At 40.3% G+C, this 19,484-nt stretch overlaps 1 protein-coding gene across 1 annotated transcript in view; it reads left to right on the top strand.

The window, feature by feature from the left end:
* Positions 1-219: 219 nt before the first annotated feature.
* The window catches only part of MKLN1 (muskelin 1), a gene marked incomplete at both ends in the record, with an annotated part of 35,981 nt that continues 16,716 nt past the window's right edge, over positions 220-19,484 (top strand). Inside the window, 2 exons of the mRNA XM_010174062.2 lie at positions 220-332; positions 17,772-17,984. Of these exons, the coding sequence (XP_010172364.2) occupies positions 220-332; positions 17,772-17,984 (326 nt within the window). The remainder of the gene's footprint in view (positions 333-17,771; positions 17,985-19,484) is intronic.

The raw sequence follows: 19,484 nt of genomic DNA on the forward strand, positions 1-19,484 counted from the left end.
AAAAATTTCCATTACTAAACCAAACCACATTTCTTTGTCCTGGTGACTGGTTCCATTCAAAGAGGAGCAGTGCATCAAGTAAGAATCAGTTTCAATTTCTCTTCTGATAGTCTGTATATTTATCACAGGTGTTTTGTAGGTATTAGCCTGTTTCAAGGCATTCTCTTTTTAAAATAAAATTAGCATGTTTGTTCTTCCTTTTTTTTCTTTTTTTAACAGAAACTGTTTATTTGTTTGGTGGCTGGGATGGAACTCAGGATCTGGCTGACTTCTGGGCATACAGTGTGAAGGAAAACCAGTGGACCTGTATATCCAGGGATACAGAGAAAGAGGTGAGTTCTGCAAAACGTTAATATTGTTAATAATATAAAAGTTGTTACACAGAAAAATGCCGTGCTTCTGAAGTGCTTGTATTGCTGTCTAGCGTGCAGTGAGAACCACAAAACTCAGACCTTCACGTTCTGAAGACTTTTGAAATGCTTACAGTAGGAAAATGTGAGATGGATGTGAAGTTGAAGTGTTAAGATGACTGCAGGGGAAAGGTTTATTTCTCAAGAGCAGGCTGATCGGCCAAAAATCAGTTCGGTTAGTAGAACAGAAGTTAAATAACTTGATAGGACTGGATAACCAGACTTGCTAATAAACATTTCAGACCTGCTGCTGGTGTTGAGCGTCAGGAACAAGTTGTTTATTTTAGCTTCTGTCAAAAATGTGAGTAGAAATGGACAATTAACAGACAGAAATCTAGAACGTGGAGGGAGCTGCCAGAGGCCGCGCAATCCCCAGAGCTTTCATGGTATTCGTTTGAGCCATTTCCCTTGGCCTGTTTTGCTCAGTTTGACATATGAAACCTCTGAAATTAATGTAGCTTGGGTTATAGGAGGTAACAAAAAAAAAAGTCCAAGACCTTTCTCTTGTGTAATTCATTTTACTGTATCCATGTGGTTATTGTGTTTTGAGTTTGTTACGTATTTGTCAGAGCAAAACTTCAAGAAATGCATGCAGCCTCCTCTTGAAGGTATGAAAAGTCTGAGATTCCACCTCTTTTTGATAAACAGAAATTGATTTCCCCAACTATTTGAAAAAAAAAGTATAAAAATGTCTCGTTTCCCACTTGTATTTTTCCAGTTTCTTGTCATAGTTTATTTTGTGAGCTTCTGTACCAGATTAAATAACACTTCAATATTGCCATTTTTTCCTGGCAAAGGTGTTTAGAGGTTGTAATCAAGTAGGACAAATAGCCTGAGCTGAAAAAAAAATCTCACAGAAGGCACTTCCCGTAGCCTTCAAATCTCTGTGTGTGTCGTGCACTTTCTGTTCCTGACATCCTTGACAAAATGGGCAATAACAAAACTGAACATGATACTACGGTTCCTATCATAATAGAGCTATATAAAGGTAAAATTGTCCTTACATTTTTTTATCCTTGTAAGTTCTTTTTTTTTCCTCTTATTGCAAGGCTGTTCTGTTGTTGGTTTTTTTAACTCTGACCAGTTTGAGAACCCCAGGTTCAAGCCTGGTTTGGATTTCTGAGAGGCAAATAAAAGTGCATCCACACCAAGGAGTCAGAAAGAAATGTATTTATTGAACAAGGAACAAGATTGTGTGTATTGTGATATTTAAGTGAGTGAAGAAAGGTGGAAGAACGGAAAAGAGGAGAGCTAGAAAGAGAGGAGATAACATTTTAAAGGTGGAAGAAGAGAAAAGAGGAAAGCTAGAAAGAGAAGAGAAGAGAAAGAAGAAGGTCTCGCCCCTCTGGGTTCCAGTGATGAGCAACTAAAATTCTTCTTGTTTGGTGATGGAGTTGTCTTCTTTTCTTCTGTGTCGTGGATCCAGGATAGTGGGGGTGTCCCACTGATGGCCAAGGCTGTTGCTTTTTATTTGCTCTAGTTCTTAAGGGCCTTCCCAGTGGGTGGAGGTGATTAGCATATGCATACAGGCCTGATCAGTCTTTCCAGATGGTTCTGGAAACAGGCCTAGTCCACAAGGTTCTATAAATAGGCTTGGGGGTCCTTGGTGATTGACAGACCCCATAGGAGTTCTCTTTTGTCATTTGTGAGATACACAATCATCTCCTTCAGGCCATCACCATCAGTGGTCATCAGGGTGGAGATTGGAGTTTGGAGACAGGACAATACTCTACTGTGGGTAGAGCTTGTTCCTTATCAGCAGCTCCCCTTCCCCCTGGGTCTCGCTTTTCATTCAATCAGTCCTCTTGGTCATTGAAGTGGGAGGGTCGGTACAGGAGCCTGCCTTTGTTTGCTTACCTGCCTTTGGAGTTGTTTGAGGCATTTTTTTAAACAAAGTTCCTTTACCAGTCTCTTACATAGAATCATAGAATGGTTTGGATTGGAAGGGACCTTAAAGATCATCCAGTTCCAACCCCCCTGCTGGAATCATCAGCAGGGACACCTTCCACTAGACCAGGTTGCTCAAAGCCTCATCCAACCTGGCCACAAACACTTCCAGGGAGAGGACAGCCACAACTTCCTTGGGCAACCTGTTCCAGTGTCTCACCACCCTCACAGTGAAGAACTTCCTAATATCTAATCTAAACCTCCCCTCTTTCAGTTTAAACCCATTTCCCCTTGTTTTGTCATTAACTGCCCTTATGAAAAGTCCTTCCCCAGCTTTCTTGTAGGCCCCTTCAGGTATTGGAAGGCTGCTAACGTACTCTTAGTCCTTTCACCACTGCTCATGGCTACTTGTATGTTTACTGGCATGATGCTGAAGCTGGATTTAATCTTCCAGGCTCCAGTCCTGTAGGCTGGGTTTGTCTTGCTTCTGTTTCTCTTGAACCATGGGGTTTTACTATTTTTCTCACTGTTTACTCAAGAGGTAACCTCCTTAAGAAAGAGGGACGTGTTTGACATAATACCAAGGGGAAATTGGGACTCATCTTTTATTGACTGTATGATAGAGACACATCTAGACCTTCCTTTTTCTTGTCTCACTTTATAAGGATGTTGGGAAAGTGAAGAATAGCAATAGGAAAGAAGGCACAACAATCTTAATTGTCTCTTCTTTCACTTTTCTTCTCACTTTGTGGCTGCTTAGAGTGTACTTTTATCTGTCTCCCTTCTGTCAAAAACGGGTTACTGTGTTTTCTTCCTGCACAAACCAGTGTGGATAGCTTTGGTGTTTAAGGGATTAATTTCCTTTCTTGCTGGGATCCTGCCTCATCCAGTTGAGCTTCTGTAAAGCTTGGGAGGCCTGGCTGGGATGCAAGGTGTCAGCAGTGCCAAGAGCAGCATATGTTTTCTCTTCAAGTTCCTCATGCCTGACTCTCACAGGGTAACGCCGTGATGGGAGAAAGAAGGGGTTATGCAAAGGAGGGCTGCAGAGGAGAGAAAGAAGAGTTGTGAGTTGATACAATAAAGTGTCTAGAAAGAGATTTTGGAGGAAAAAAAAAACTGGTTCAGTGGAAGGTCAGGAAATTGAAGTGGAAATGGGAAGGGTCTTGGGCTGAGAAGAAACAAGATGAGGGAGTTTTTTTTTTTTTTAAAAAAGACTTGAGATAAACATATGCAGAATTTTGAAGAAGAGATGTACTTAATAGAGAAAAGTAGGAAGAAATGCATGTGGCTTTGGAATTGGAGTTCTAGAAAGACTCTCTGCATGTATATAGTCTGCAGTGGGAGTTTAGAAGAAGGCCTGCCAAGGCGTAGTCCAGAGGTTTGGTGACTGAGGTACAGTGAACGGGTGGCTGCTGTACTTGCAATACGGCAGTGGTTTGTTTTGGTGTTTGTTTTGGTGTTGTTTGGTTGTGGTTTTTTTTTTTTTCCCCAAAGAGATCTGGATAAAACCTGATTTAGAAATGAAAAGGTCAATCTCAAATGTTGAGAAGTAAATTAAAAACCAAAAACTCCAGATGTTTCTCTAATAGGGACATCAACTGTTCACAAACAGTTTGCTAAAAGGAAATGTCTGTTGACATATGATTTAAAAAAAAAAAAAAAAAATTCAGAATAGAATCCAGTAGAAATTACTCTTGTTTTTGTGTTGTATTGTGCTGTTCTACTTCTAGCTCTTTTGTTCTAATTATTCAGTGGCAGTGTTTAAATTAGCCACTGAATAATTAAGCTTGGACAAGAGCAGAACACAGTAAGAGTTGCACCTTATCCAGCATTGTAAGGGTAACACACGGTAACACTTTTGGGATAAACATAGTTGTAGCTTCTCTTGCAATGCCAGATTATCATCATCTTCCCATTGGCATTGTGTTATGAAATGTGACCTTTTCAGTAGACTCTGCTGCTATTTATTTGCCAGTGAGCTGGAGAAATGTCTTATTGTCACCTGAAGTTGTATTTGTGGGACTATCAAAACTAATTTTCTGTAGCCCTTTTTATGATGGGAAAAAAAAAAATGGTCACAGCACTGCTGGAATAGCTGATCATTCACAGTCTTAAAAGGGAGATCTTAAGGACCTGCTTGCTGTGTTGGACTAAACCTTCAGCTAAGGAACCGCACCTGCTGATGGACAAACAGACCTGAACTAGAACTTCCCCACCATCCCTTCAGTGTACAGATCTGTCCAGGCTCCTGCAGTCCTTGCCATATCCTCCTCCTCCAAGCCTGCATCGTTCCAAGGAGATATACCATGGAGCAGCTCATTACATAGAATCATAGAATGGTTAGGATTGGAAGGGACCTTAAAGCTCGTCCAGTTCCAACCCCCCTGCCATCAGCAGGGACATCTTCCACTAGACCATGTTGCTCAAAACCTCATCCAGCCTGGCCTTCAACACTTCCAGGGAGGGGGACATCACAACTCCTGTCCTCCTGTCTCCTCTGTGGAGTGCTTGAGTGTGCAACAGCTCTATGGATCAGTCGGCACGAGGCACAGCTGAAATGTGAAGTCTAAGAGCCCTTAAAAGTGCTTACCCTGAACCAAGTGGAATGTTCTGACAAATTCTGGTGTCTCCAGATTGTAGATTGTAGATCATAGACCTTTTCAGGATTTGGGAATAAATAGTTTTGAAAAAAACAAACCTTGTCATTCCTTGGTCATTTTGATCCTTGACCAGTGTAAATTAATAGAGAAATTTAATGTGTATGTTTTGATGTCTTAATATTTCTAGTTTCCCAGCAGCAGCTTTCTTTTTTGAAGGCTAATTTAGTGAAATTCACTACAGGAGGACAAATTAAGTGAACTGTAGGACAGACTTTGCTCGGTGTATATGTATTTTTAAATAGGATCAAAACACTGAGGGATGTGGATGCCTCTGGAGATTTGATAAGTGAGAGTCAACAAGAGTGATAGTTGACATATTTTGTGTGTCATTAGTATTCCTGTACCTTGGTTCAGTATTTCCTAGATAGATGAGAAGATATAGATGACCTCCCTTCAAACAGTGTGTTACTGCATGAATTGGTAGCTTCTGTAGTGCATATTTATAAACATGGTATGTTGACTCATCCTCATTCTGGCTTTTTTAGAGGAAAACCCTGCTCACAAATCAGCTCTGTGAAGTATGTGGAAATTGTGTAAATGGGTTAGGTTTAGGTGATGCTGTGTTTCTTAGAAACTTTGTTTCTTGCCAAAGGCTTTTAGGTAGAAGTGAAGGTCTTGTCGTGGGTTAACTAGCTGAGAGTATAAATCGTTCCTCACAATGAAGGAGACCTTAGGTCAACAAGTGTCTACTGTTCAGTAGGTTCAAAATGGTCTAGAAAATCGGTGTGTTGTAAGGTGACAGTTTACTGCTAACACCAAGTGCTTTTCCAAGATACCAAAAGTAAAAGCTGACAAGTGTAGAAGGTTCTCATGAGAGTGAGAGCCAGAGTGAATTTCATCTGCTATTGTATTTCCAGTTCAATTTTCTACATTGTCTGCATGCATTTCTTTACGTTGGTAGACATGGATGAATTTACCCAAAGCTTCCAATGTCATCTTACCACACCAATATTTTATACGTTTGTAAGCGTTCGTGACACGTATGACTGACTTCCTTTTGGATGTGATGCTGCAATGTGTAAGTTTATCTATGAAAAGCTGTTTTAAGTGTAGGAACTGAACTAGTCTCAAATATTGACTCCTTCCCACAGATGGTGATGTAGTTTGGAAGACGCTTTGAATAACTTGAGGGTTTTTTGTTTCAAATACTGTGATGTTTCTGGACTTGAGAGCTAATATACTGAATCTGCCATGTCCTACTTCGGAGTAGTTCCAGTTGTACAGATGCTCAGTTGTATGAGAAGCTTGGTGCCACACAAGCACATAGGGAGAAAGCAGCTGTCCCCAAAAGCCTGCGAGAGAAACTTGGATACTGCAGATACACCTCTGAGCCAACTTCCTAAATAGCATAAATGCCTACAAAAGTAGGGACAAAGAAGGCAGATGCTGAAGTGAACCAAATGAAAAGTAGTCTAGGCTGATCCTAAATATTGCAAACTACTGTTTTATTTTCTTCCTATTTAGTAGCATAATGGTTTGAAAATGTATTAGCCAGTATTCTTCAAAATGATAGAGACACTTTCAGATATGCCTGACTAACTTTTCCAGTGATTTCCACATAGGCAGTCTAAAACAAAAAGACCCTGTTGAGGGAGGAGTACCTTGATTTTTTTTTTTTGTTTGTTTTTTTAAATAAACTTCTGCTTTTAAAGGTGACTTCTCACTTGCTTATGCTGCCTTTTGTACCTAAGGAGCTCTGTGCTCTTAACTTTTGTTTATTTGTCTTTAACTTTGACTTTTTTAAAAAGAAAATACCATCTATTTTTTTTCAAAAATCATCTATATTTTAAAACAGCTCTGGGCCTTAACTTAGTTCTGTCACTATGTGCCTGTAGTTCTTCCTTCCAGCATGAAAAAAGTACATCAAACCAGCAAAACTTCAGTTATTCATAACACCAGATGTTTCAACATGTGGAAGTCCCTTTCCTCCACACATTGATGTTGAAGTCAGTCTCAGAGAAGGGGGTACTTAAATGCCCCGTGTTCTGAAGGCTGTAGAACTTTGGCAATCTTGGAGCTTGTGTGTGCCATTCTTCAGATGATAAGTAAATTTCCAAACCATCATAAAGAAGCCATCTTAAAGCCTTCAGCCATGAAGGATGCAGCTTGTAAACTACTTTTACACCCTGAAGTAATGCATCATGCGCAGTTGATTTGTGGCATTTATGTTCCGATAAAAATCACCACTTCCACTCTAGCTTGTGATGAGCTTACTGTTCTGATCTCTCATCTGGAATGCAACTTTATTTTACTTATATGACTTTATTAGGAAGTTATTACCTCGTCCAGTTCCCTGTAAATTGCAGGTGAGGCAATGTGCAGAGACACGCCAGGGTGGCTGTGACTGCGTCTCAGGGGTGATGACACATTATTCAACTGCTGAAAGTATTAGAGAATTTTCAGGTTAAGGATTTAGTGAAACGATGGAAATTACTTGTAAGGAAAGCTGATTTATATCCTTTTGGATTCTAAAGATGGAAATATGCACTTGTAAGACAAGAGCCAGCTGGAATCCCTGGAACCCTGTGTTTCACACTGAATGTATGGGGAAAAGGATTTTCAAGAAACAGGAGAGTTTTGTGGGGGTAGAAAGTGGGATGAAAACTTCTTCTCTTGCCAGGAAGGTGAAAGTAGCTTCATACACCAATCAGCTTTCCCTTGGGAGTAGAGTAGTCTGTTATTTCAGCTAGACTGTGAAAGACTTCTGTTATATTAACACTCCTCAAGCTGTACAAATACAGAAATCCCTAAAGAAATATCAGTTATCCCAGTGTGGTAACATAGGGGAAGCATTCTCAAGTAGTATCATAGACAAATCCTTAGCTAAATTGTCTGGGTAATTATGTGCTTGAAGATGTACTAAGTTTTTGTGGACCTTGCTGCTAATCATGAATGTATTTCTGCTACCGGGTTTTGGAGGTAATGAGGACTTAAGCTTTTTTGGACTGTCTCGAGGGCATATACTGGCAGAATGTATAGTACATCGATACGTTGAGTTCTCAGACCTGAAAGAGTTTAGTAGGTTTAACAGGACTTAATCCATGAATTTTCCAGGGCAACTATGTGATGAAGATTTTACTGATACTGGGGTTCAGGAGCTGTTGGGTTCTAGTCTTATGCTTACTCTTCTTAATATATGGAAGAGAAATATGTTAGCATGGATGCTTCACAGACCTCCAGTAGTGAAAGTATTTGCACCGGTTCTTGACTGAATTTCCTCTGGGTAGTTTACTGCAAAATTGTAGATAGCTTGTGTCTGAAACTATGACGCAGCAGAGACTAAGCTGTGTGCTGCACTTCCAGTGGTAATTGATGTGGTTCCTGCAGCTGGATAACTCAATTATGTTCTGAGAATAGCTGAAAGGTATTATAAACAAAAATTTCAGAGGCTACATCTTTCCTCATCTGTCACTTAGTTCAGAAGAAGCCATGGAAGTCTCCACAGTTCTGTTTTTTTTAATGCTGAAAATTTTCTGTTCTAATACATTTATATTTTTGTCTCTTGCTGCTTTGTTTAATAGCTAACAGAGGAAGCCTGCATGAAGCTGTTCTTGGTATCTGTATCCCTGAGATGGCAATCTCCTAGCCATGGCTTAGCCTGAGGGGAACAATTGTACAGCCACTTTTATGACTTTCTAACACCTCTGGGTACAAACTGCTCCTTTGTCATCTGTTGAAGACTGTCTTCACTTTCTCAGAAACATCTGCGAGCCTGTAGCTGTCAAAGTATTTAGATTTATAATTTTGTGTTTATCTATCACCAGCTTTTCAAGGACAATTACTTAAAAAAACCCCAACAAAACCCAACCAAAACCCAAACCCCTTCAAAAATTCTAGCCTTGCTGCATCCTCATCTTTGTGGCTCAGCAGTCCATAAATGACTAGTTAATTTGTTTTTTTTCAGCCTGCTAGCATGTTGCTCTGCAAATGTGACTGTAACGAAGCCGAATAGTTTGCATCTATGGAAAAATCTCTCTTGGCTGGACCTTTGCTAACCATTGTTATTGGTAATGAGAGGACAGCGTGAACTTACGATGCATGAGAAAATGACCTCATTCAACATCCTACAATTGTTAATGGGGTTAGTTAAATTCGGCACACGAGGGATGTTGTCCTGAGGGCCCATCTCTCAGAGCTGGTGAAAGCACTAGTTCTGTGGTGGGTCATCTGTTTTATTTCATCCAAGTTACTGAAAGCAAAGCTGAGCAGTTGATGTGTAACAAGGCAACAATTTACTTGTTAAAATTTAAGGAGCTTTATTCGCGTTTCATCAGTGTGAGTAGCTCTTGGTTTGCAGGTAAATTGTGCCTTTTGTTAGAAATAGCACAGTATTAATGTCCTGTCGCTGCAAGGTTGTCTTGTTCTAGGATATTACTTCAGTGCTTCTCTTGTTTGCCTTTGTAAACTGAATCACACAGGCTGGATGACTTATTTTTAACTGTAAACTAAAGCCTGAACAACACCTTCATACGTGTTAACTGCAACCTGCTTCACATAAATGAAAAGAATTATTTCATGCTGATTGCATGCTTGAAGCTCTAGGAGGTTTTTTCCATTTCCACTATTCTATTTGCTTGCCTAGAAGTTCTCTTGGTCATAAGGATGCTTTACTGCAACATGAGGTCCACAGTGCTAGCGTTGCTGGAAGACCTTCATGATACATTGGTGTGAGAGCAAGACAAGTGAGAGCATGTAGCTTAGAAATGACCCAGGAAAGTGGCTCCCTGTGCTGGCAGTAACACAGATACCTCTTGCCAAAGTTGTTTCTACTCTGTAGGTAAACTCATGCAACTCAGCTGTCAAAAGTAGAATATTGGTGCTTTGGCAAGTTCATGAGTTAATTCATAGGGCACATCTTACTCCTTTAGAAGTTCATTACTTAGGGTTCATCAGAAGCCAGTAGATCACCTGCTAGTTCATTCCTTTATGAAAATACTCTGGAATAAGTTGTTTCTGCAAGCAGACCCTGCTAGGAGACTAATTTTTAACAGGTAATCTCATGGGAATAGAACATTAGGCATCTCTTCAGTTTCATAGCAATGAGTCTGTACTCGTCCGTGCTGTGAGGAACTTGCACTGATCCCTGAAGGATGGAGCAAACAGGCTGAGTAAAGTCTTATGTAGGACTGGAAGGGATGGGCCCCTCATGGGTCATCAAATCCAGTCCACTGCCATCATAAGGATCATGTCGTATGATCTCAGAGCTTAATCATTTGACTTATAAGCTCATTGAACCGTCTTTCAAAAATAGAACACCGGGCCATTTATTTTTTACATCTAGTTTAAGCAGAGAAAGTCTCTTTAGGGAAGGCTCAGCTTGAGGCCATTAAATATAAACAGTGAGAAATTAGGACTTTCCCAAACATGTGCATGCTTTTTTTTCTTTGGGGGGGGGGAAAGCAGCTTAGTCCTGTTTGGTTTTTTGTTTTGTTTTCCCACCTTAAAGAGATGAATCAAAACTGTGCACTAAAAGCTGCCTCTGACTTTAATCTGCTCCATCATGTCTGAGTCAGATGCCCAGAAAAGGACTTTACAAGTAAATCTATTTAGTTGCATTGCTATAGGAAGGTACTTGTAAGCAGCTTAGCCATAGCTCAAACACTATGTCAGCTGCCTGACCGAAGGATATCTTTGTTGTCTGAGCTGTGGTTAGTCTTGTCAGTAGTCAATTATTTACAAATACTTGTCAGAAACTTTTTGATATCCAAAACCTAATATGTGTCCTAAGACATTTAACTGGTTTGTGTGAAAAATTGTGTAGACCCAAGGCTTTCCAGTACTAGTCCTGGGGAGTTTCAAGCATCGTGATTCTTAGCCAGCTTCTGATTTTTTTAATAGGCTTCCCAAAAATGTTTATTGGCAGAACATATATAACTTACATACTGTCAAAGAATATTCTTTATAGCTGATACAACAACTGTAAAAGTAACTTGGGGTATCTGTTATCTTTCATAAATAGCCCCAAGAATATCTTAGAGTGGAAACTCGTGGCTGCTCACCTAGTGTAACTGTTCGCTTCATGTGCCGCTTTAAGCGTTTACTTAAGGCAGACTTGGAGAGTAGTTGAATGAATGAACTGTATATTTTGCATCCAGAATATATTATTTTGGAGCTAAACTCCCATCTTGTGCTCCTAGGAACCTTTGAGATCCCAGTTTAATCCTTTGCTGCGTCTACCCTGTGTAACAATCAAAGGTTTTGAAGTTTAGTGCTAGAGCTGTCAAATCTTGGAAGTGAAATGTACAGGGGAAGTCAAGGGAGGTGAATTCTGCCCTCTATTCTGCTCTTGTGAGACCCCACCTGGAGTACTGTGTCCAATTCTGGGGCCCCCAACAGCAGAAGGACATGGAGCTACTGGAGTGAGTCCAGAGGAGGCCATGAGGATGATCCAGGGGCTGGAGCAGCTCTGCTGTGAGGACAGGCTGAGAGTTTTGGGCTGTTCAGCCTGGAGAAGAGAAGGCTCCAGGGAGACCTTCTAGTGACCTTCCAGTATCTGAAGGGGCTCCAGGAAGGCTGGGGAGGGACTTTGGCCAAGGGCAGGGAGTGACAGAACAAGGGGTGATGGCTTTGAACTAGAAGAGGGGAGATGGAGATGAAGTATTAGGAAGAAATTCTTTGCTGTGAGGGTGGTCAGACACTGGCGCAGGTTGGCCAGAGAAGCTGTGGCTGCTCCTCCCTGGAGGTGTTGAAGGCCAGGTTGGATGAGGCTTTGAGCAACCTGGTCTAGTGGAAGGTGTCCCTGCTGATGGCAGGGGGGTTGGAACTGGATGATCTTTAGGTCCCTTCCAACCCATACCAGTCTGTGATTCTATGAAATGACACATCATACAGATGAGGAAAAAGTAACTGGAAGGGTCTTGCCCACTTCAGAAACCGTTATAGACAGGTGATGTGCACCCCGAGCCATGTGCCTGTGCTGGTCTCCTCTGGCCATGAGTGCAATCATGATGCTCCTGTTGTGTGCCTGAACGTGCAATACCTTGTTCCACATTGTGAATTGGTGCTCCTGGCCCGTGGTTGGTGATCACACGGGTGTTAGAAGCAATACATCAGCCTCCACTTGCTTTGCTTTGTGTTTTGGGCTGGTGGGCAAGACAAATGCCCTATGCTACCATAAAAACCCAATAGATTAAATTGTTTTGTTAGATTTCTGGCACTCTGGGTTATAAGAAACTTAAAATGCCTTTGGTGAGTGACTTGTATGGCATTCAAGTGTTTTATCCTGTCCATGGCTGTATTTATTTCTCTTGCTGAATTTAGGACTCATCTAGAGCTACATCTTACATTAAACATTTTGTGAGTATGCATTAGCTGAAGACTGGCATTGATAAAGCACTAACAAACTCTAATCTTAAAAAGCATATAAACTTGAATGACTGCCAAGAATAATATGTATTTCCTTTCGTTTTCAAGATTGTGAAGAACTTTCCCTTTTTTTTTTTAATGGGGGGTGGGGTGGAGCAGGAAATGAATTATACTCTGGAACTGGGAAATGAGAGCAATTAATCTCTGCAGTTGTGTGTAGGCAGGAGGGGACTATTTGTTGCATGACAGCCTGCTCTCAGAACTGGAAACAAAGTAGGTTGTTTGTGTCTTTTTATGTCCTCGTCCTAGTTTGCTTTAGGACAAGAGCATTTACCTCATGACGCTTATTTTTGAACTTTATACTGGAGGCAGTGTTCACATTCCATTCAGTCTTTTACAGCACCAAGGAGGGAGAATTAGTCAGCTGTTCTTTGTTTTTATTTCCCTGACTCTTGAACAGGCTCCAGGCTTGCTCCTGAGGTTTTTCATCTGGATGACTCTGAATAAAACAGATTTTCTTGCAACTAAAACCCCTTTATTTTCAAAAGGTTATGATAACCAAAAGAAGCCAAGCTCCCCCAGTTTTTGTCTGGGGGGGGGGGTTGGGATGGAAAGTGGAACTGGCTTCCCGCAGTCCTGTTCACATTAAAGTGGGTTGGTAGGACATTTAGTTAAAAACAAAACAAAACAAAAACTGAAAGCTCTCATGTTTGTGCCGTAGCGAAGCACGCCAGGATGCTGGTGTTAAGATGATGCATGCTGATCCTGGCATAAATAGTTATTTGAGCAGACCCTACCCTGAGGAGTTGAGTCCCGAGCCTTTCTCTCCTCTATAGGAACAAATCAATTATTCTAAGGAGGCAGTGTTGTCTCTCGGTGCTGTTGTGTTGCTTTTTGAAAACGTTTTTGTAAGTTAGTCCTTAAGTGGGATAATTGCTTTCAGCATTTGCAAGTTAAATGAAGAAAGCTCTAATTAGATTTTATAAAGTGGCTTAAGCACGTTGAGAAAGCTTTTCAGAAAGTTTACTGTGTATTCACTTGGCGTTGCACAATTGAATTTCGTGTAGCACTGACGAAACCAAAAAAAATCCTATTTGGCCTTGGTCACTCCTGGGTGCTTAAAGGATTGAAATCTTGTTTTAGATACTCCTACCTATACATCCTCTATTCCTTTCCCTGACATTCCACACTCATCAGGGCGTTTATCTGTATTTTAGAGACCAGAAGAGTTGCATCAAGACCAACCTATTTGAGGAAGGATATTAGAGAGAGGCAGAGAAGCTTGGGATTTTGTAGCACTTTAAAACGGGGCCGTGGCACACACAGTTTGATCTGTCCCAGCTGTTATTGTGCTGCGCTAATTGTACGGTGGTGCTGGGTGGCAGAGAGCCATTTTGTTCAGGTTACTCTTAGCTCCGTGTGGGCACTGATTGAGTTCTACAGAAACCCAACAGTGCCCAGGCTTAGTAATCTCTGGTATTGTTTGGTGTCCTGTAGGTTAGAAATGTGATATGCTAATGCTCTAACTATTGCCATCGCAGTCTTGGCAGAAGTGGAGGGACTGGCCAAAGCAGCGAAACACATTGCTTGCCATCTGAATAAGAACTTAGCCTAGTCACAAGCTTCTTTCACGTGTGGTTTCTGCAGTGTGTGTGCCAGGAGCTTCATGATGAGAATTGGAAAGAGTCCCCAAAGCTGGTGTTTGTTCAGATTGTTTGGGCACTGTTGCTGGCTCTGACTTACTAGATTCTAACGAAGATGCGCTCTGTTTAGGAAGCAATACCTCTGCTAAAGCAGTTAGTCAGCTCTCCAAGCTTCATCTGCAACAATATAGATCACACATGCTCACAACTTAGAAGAGTGTTCCATGAAACTAGATCTAAAGAACAAGATGAGAAGTCTGCTACTTAATGAGAAGTCTTGCATTGATTTGTTATGACTTCAGAGAACCACAGGAGCAGATGATTGCAAACCGATCAAAACTGTTATTTACCTTCTGTGCTCTGCTCAAGAAGACTTGGACTTGTTTAATCTTCTCGTGTGGTTATCAACATACAGGTGAAACTGTCTTTCTTAGCTGCAGATATGTTTGGGAGAGGCAGTTAGTGTGCTTAGAGGGGTAGCAAGTACAGTAGATAAACTGCAGACACATAAAAAGTATCTCTGATAAGGCCCAAATTTGAGTAAGGCTATAGAAATCATAGAATCATATCATAGAATGGTATAGGTTGGAAGAGACCTTAAAGATCATCTAGTTCCAACTCCCCTGCTGTGAGCAGGGACACCTTCCACTAGTAGATCTCTAGTAAGATCCACTCAGCTTGGGACATTAACTCATGGATCATCAACCAACCTATTTCCTGGCAGGAGGGGACAAAAGGTGGTTCTCCTGTTGTCTAACCGTACTTGATCTCTTCAACTGTAGGTTAAAAAGAGTCATATCTGTGAACAGTCAATTTTTCTTACTTGTTGCTTATAAGGACTCAAGTTCTTTGAACGCTTCTGGAATCAACAAACTATTTCCCATTTGACTTTGGTGGGTCACTTTCTCCATGACAAGTTGTGGCAGTGTGTTCTTTGTCTGAACAACAGGCTTGCTATTGTAACCGCATGAAGTACACATCTTTGGGTGAACATTCACAACCACCCACGGGCTCTTGATTCACTTAACCACATGTGCCTTGAAGTGTTTTATTCATTTTCAGTGTCTGCCTCTTTCTGTCTTTGTAAATGGACTTTGTGTCTCCCTTTGAGGTATAGACATACTACAAGGACTTCCATAGTTAAATGAGGAGCTCTTAAGTGAACACAGATTTAGGCCTTTTTCCCCTTCTTCAACCTCAAATATCAAACCAATGTGTACCACTGTTTAATGGAGCTATTTACTCCTATTCGTAAACACATAGACTAAATTGGAAACTTTTGGCAGGTTCCATGTGATCTTCTAAGCGGTATGGAGGAATAACTCCAGTTTTCTTTGAGAAAAGATAATTAATTAGATGAAGCTTTCTTTATTACAAGAGATAGTTCATGCTATCCACAAGTTAGTTTCCACAAGTTGATGGAGGTGAAGTTCTTAAGTGAACTTGAGTTGATGAAATTTCTGTGCCTGTATAGATGAAATGATCCAACTTAAAACCTTAGCAGCTCTTTTAAGAGGCAGATATTAGCGTGTGAGATGTGACCAGTAAGTAATTCAAGAAAGAAGATGTCTTTTCCTGAATTCTTTTCTCATTTTAACATAGTCTTAGGAGTTGACATTTGTATGTTGTATACTTAGCCAGTGTAGTACCTGTGCTGTTGATGCCAATGGCTTGAAAGTGGTATTGTAGGTGCTGAGTGTCTCGGACAAATTTCAGTTGATGATGCAGCTCTTCAAGGCAGGTCTGAACATGGCTGAATTAGAGTTTTATTCCTGAAAGTGCCAAAGACATTGCTTGGGCCAATTTGGTAGGATTTACTTTAGCCCATGGAGTGTACAGAAGTGAGGGAGTGGGGGAAGGTAACTTAAATCAGCAGGTTCAATTAAAAAACTGTAATGACCTGGCAAAGAAGGGAGAGTCAGGAGGCACAGGAAGGTCTTGATGTTTCATCTACGTGGTGGCTGTGCCAAGGTTCTTCTTTGGCAGGGGAACAGTGATGTATCCTTCAGTGTCCCAGCTGCATAACTAGAGGTGGATTTTAGTCTACTTGGGTTACTTTCTTGTGAATCCACGAATTGGTACTTTTCATGCAAAGAAACTTCTCTTTATGTTTGGAACAAGGTCCTTTGGAAGATGCTGGTTTGTATTTTCTAGGAACAAGGTAAAGCACGTTGCTGCCTTCTCTGTCATCTTCTTCCATGTGACCAAAGGCAATGAATGAACTTTTGCTACGTTTCAGGATTTTATGCCAATATGTCACTTCTATCAGTATTTTTTTCAGAAAAGAAAATTATCTTAATTACAACAAAGTCACTAATCCTCAAAGCTGTAATTATTGCCGACATAGAGCTTCATATTTACAAAATATGAACAATTCAGTTCACCTCTTCAGATCGTCGTTTGAGTTCCTGTTAAGTTTCCTATGACTGTTCTTTAATCAAGAAATTGAATTTTATAACTTGAGTAGGAAAGTTTTGACTACAAAAATGTAATGTTTCCTTTCATATTTTATCCACCTTAGTGAAATGTGTTCCATTAGTGTATCTTAAGTTTCAGTAATAATTTCAGTCTAATTTTTGACATGAAATGGTACAATTATGAAGATTTGCTTTCTGTAAAGGCATTATTTGGTAGCACGTGGAGCAAATATTGTGCTGATTATTTAGTGTGGCACAGTTGACTACTTTTCTTTAACTGTAAGTCTTCTAATAAATAGTGATTTATTTTACATCTTTGCCTAACTGCATAATCTTTATTTTTCAATAGATTTCAGTAGTTTTTTTTCTTTCATACTTCAGTCTTCTGTACATCTTAGGTTTTTTTGTCACTTGAAATCTTAACAGTTTCCACGCTCTCAAAATTAACTAGCCAGCCTTATTCTGGCACTGTCATTTATAAGGAGCCAAAATTATACAAACTAAGGTCAAAAAATTGGTATAATTTATCTATAAGTATGATGACAGTTGTTTTTTTTTTTTTTCTTTTGTCTCATCTTTGGCAAGTAAGACTTTACACATCTTAATTTCTAGTATTTTAGAGTGCAGGAATATCACTCTCATTCCTCAAGATGAGTGTACGAAGGCTCTCAAAATTAGATTAGGGAATCGGAGAGGATGCTGCCCAGTACTGCGTAGCATCGTCATAATGTTATTGAATAAATTACTCTATGATTTAAGATGAGGTCTGGTGGATGGATAAGCACAGAATAATTTAACAGTGTCCCTCTGTGTTTCTCTTAAAGATCATAACTCAGGGCAGTTTTGTTTACCGTGGGAAACTTTCTTGTAGTTGGAGGCTGGCGTGGCTGTATCTATCTGTGAAGGACAGGGAGTGCTTTTGTTACCTTCAAAGACCCATTACAGGATGTGATTGCTTGTGGGAGTGTCTGGTTATGATCTGTTAGAAAACAGCCTATTAATAAAACAGAGGCTCTTGTGATAGAGCACTTCTTAATCTTCTTTCTGTGTAGTTATTTATAGGGTGTGACATCTTAATTTGCCTCTCATGTGCATCAACTTCTGTTATTTTAAAAGATCAAGTAGGTTTCACGTACCTCTGAGAATCACTTCTGGAGGAAACAGTCTGTTTTCTAAGGAATCTTGCAAAAAGGCTTCAGGTCATAAATTTGTTGTAAAAAATTTTTGCCTGGTATCTTTCTAGAGGACAAAGTAGTTATGGAATGTCTTGTTAAATAGATATTTATATATTAATCCTGTATTTGTCTGATTACAAGCAGATTTTCTTGAATTCTCAAAAGATTTCCAGTTGCTGATTGTAGTTATTTGCCCTTAGTGAGTATGCAGTGACCTACCTGGAGGAATATGAAATGTATTACTCTTTATTTTTGTGGTTGTTTTATTTATTAGAGTGGTCCTAGCGCCAGATCTTGTCACAAGATGTGCATTGACATTCAACGAAGGCAGATTTACACGCTGGGACGCTATCTGGATTCCTCCGTGAGGAACAGCAAATCTCTGAAAAGTGACTTCTACCGCTATGACATTGACACAAACATGTGGATGTTACTAAGTGAAGACACTGCAGCGGATGGAGGTCCAAAACTGGTGTTTGATCATCAGGTCAGCTACATTCATGCTCTTAATACAAGTTCCAATACCTGAAGGGGCTACAAGAAAGCTGGGGAAGGACTTTTCATAAGGGCAGTTAATGACAAAACAAGAGGAAATGGGTTTAAGCTGAAAGAGGGGAGGTTTAGATTAGATATTAGGAAGAAGTTCTTCACTGTGAGGGTGGTCAGACACTGGAACAGGTTGCCCAAGGAAATTGTGGATGCCCCCTCCCTGGAAGTGTTGAAGGCCAGGCTGGATGAGGCTTTGAGCAACCTGGTCTAGTGGAGGGTGTCCCTGCTGCTGGCAGGGGGGTTGGAACTGGCTGATCTTTAAGGTCCCTTCCAACCCAAACCATTCTATGATTCTGTGTTTCTCAGTGTTTGTGTATCAGTTTTGATCAGTTTTGCCTTCTGTGATTTAGAAGTGCTGGACCAGGCAGTGACGGGGAAGGTTGTGATCTGCACTTAGTTAAACTCTAATAACACTTTTGTCTCTTGCCACTGACTACTGGTATTCTAATCAAATCGAGTCAGAAGAATCATTAAAACCTTTACAAACTAATTCATTTTATTAAGACACATTTTATTAACTCTCAAAGCACAGTTCATCTGTTTTTAATCAGTCTTGTTGAGCTGGGCTTGCAGATCTACCTACTCAGAAGGCATTGGGGAACAACTTACAAAGCTGTGTATGGTACCTTTGGAAGAATACTACGAACAAGCCTCCAAAATGAGGCCAACAGGATCAGGGTTCTTTCAAAATTGGTATTCTTTTAAAATGTGTAGAATGTGCTTGCTTTCTGAAGATTCAAACACCTTAGAGGAGTGGCTATGGATCTTTTAAAAAACCACACCTGTCCATGTGTTCAAACTGAACATTTTTTTACTTATGTTGAGTTTAATGACTTTTGTGTACTTGAAAAAGGTAGTTTGTTGTTAATTTATTTTTATAAAGCATAGCCAAGAAACAGCACATCAGTACTCTTTTTTTAAAGCAGCCTAAGAACTGTTTTTATTAGTACTAGCTGTTTTGTAACCAAAGCTGTTGTTTGCCAGCACAATATGTGTTTCTGCTGACACCAAAAATTAAAGATACGTGTTGTCTGCAGAACAAAAGCCAATCAGTCTTTCTGTTCTATTAATAACAAATACCAATCTCCCAGGTGTTGAGGAAAAGGCAAAAGTAAATTGTCAGCTGGCAAGGCTACTCTGGGTACCCTGTTTGCCTGTTTCTGAAATGATTTCTTTTTTTTCCCCCCTGCTGTCTCTTAGGAAAGAATGTCCTCCTTGAATTCTTTATCAATCTGCAGCTCTTTCACTCTCCCTCAGTACCTACTGCGATAGCACTTTTTGTTTAACCTTCACAAAAATGTGCTGCACTAGAAGTGTTTTCTGTAGGCTTTGCTGAGTAGCATCTCTATCTTACTGTAATATTGTCTGGTGGGGTTTTTTTGTTTGGTTTGTTTTTTTTTCTTTCCTGGTGTTTTGTAACCCTCTGTGTTGCTCTGTG

This window comes from Antrostomus carolinensis, unplaced genomic scaffold (assembly GCF_000700745.2).
Source record: "Antrostomus carolinensis isolate BGI_N321 unplaced genomic scaffold, ASM70074v2 scaffold14510, whole genome shotgun sequence".
Classification (NCBI taxonomy): Eukaryota; Metazoa; Chordata; class Aves; order Caprimulgiformes; family Caprimulgidae; genus Antrostomus; species Antrostomus carolinensis.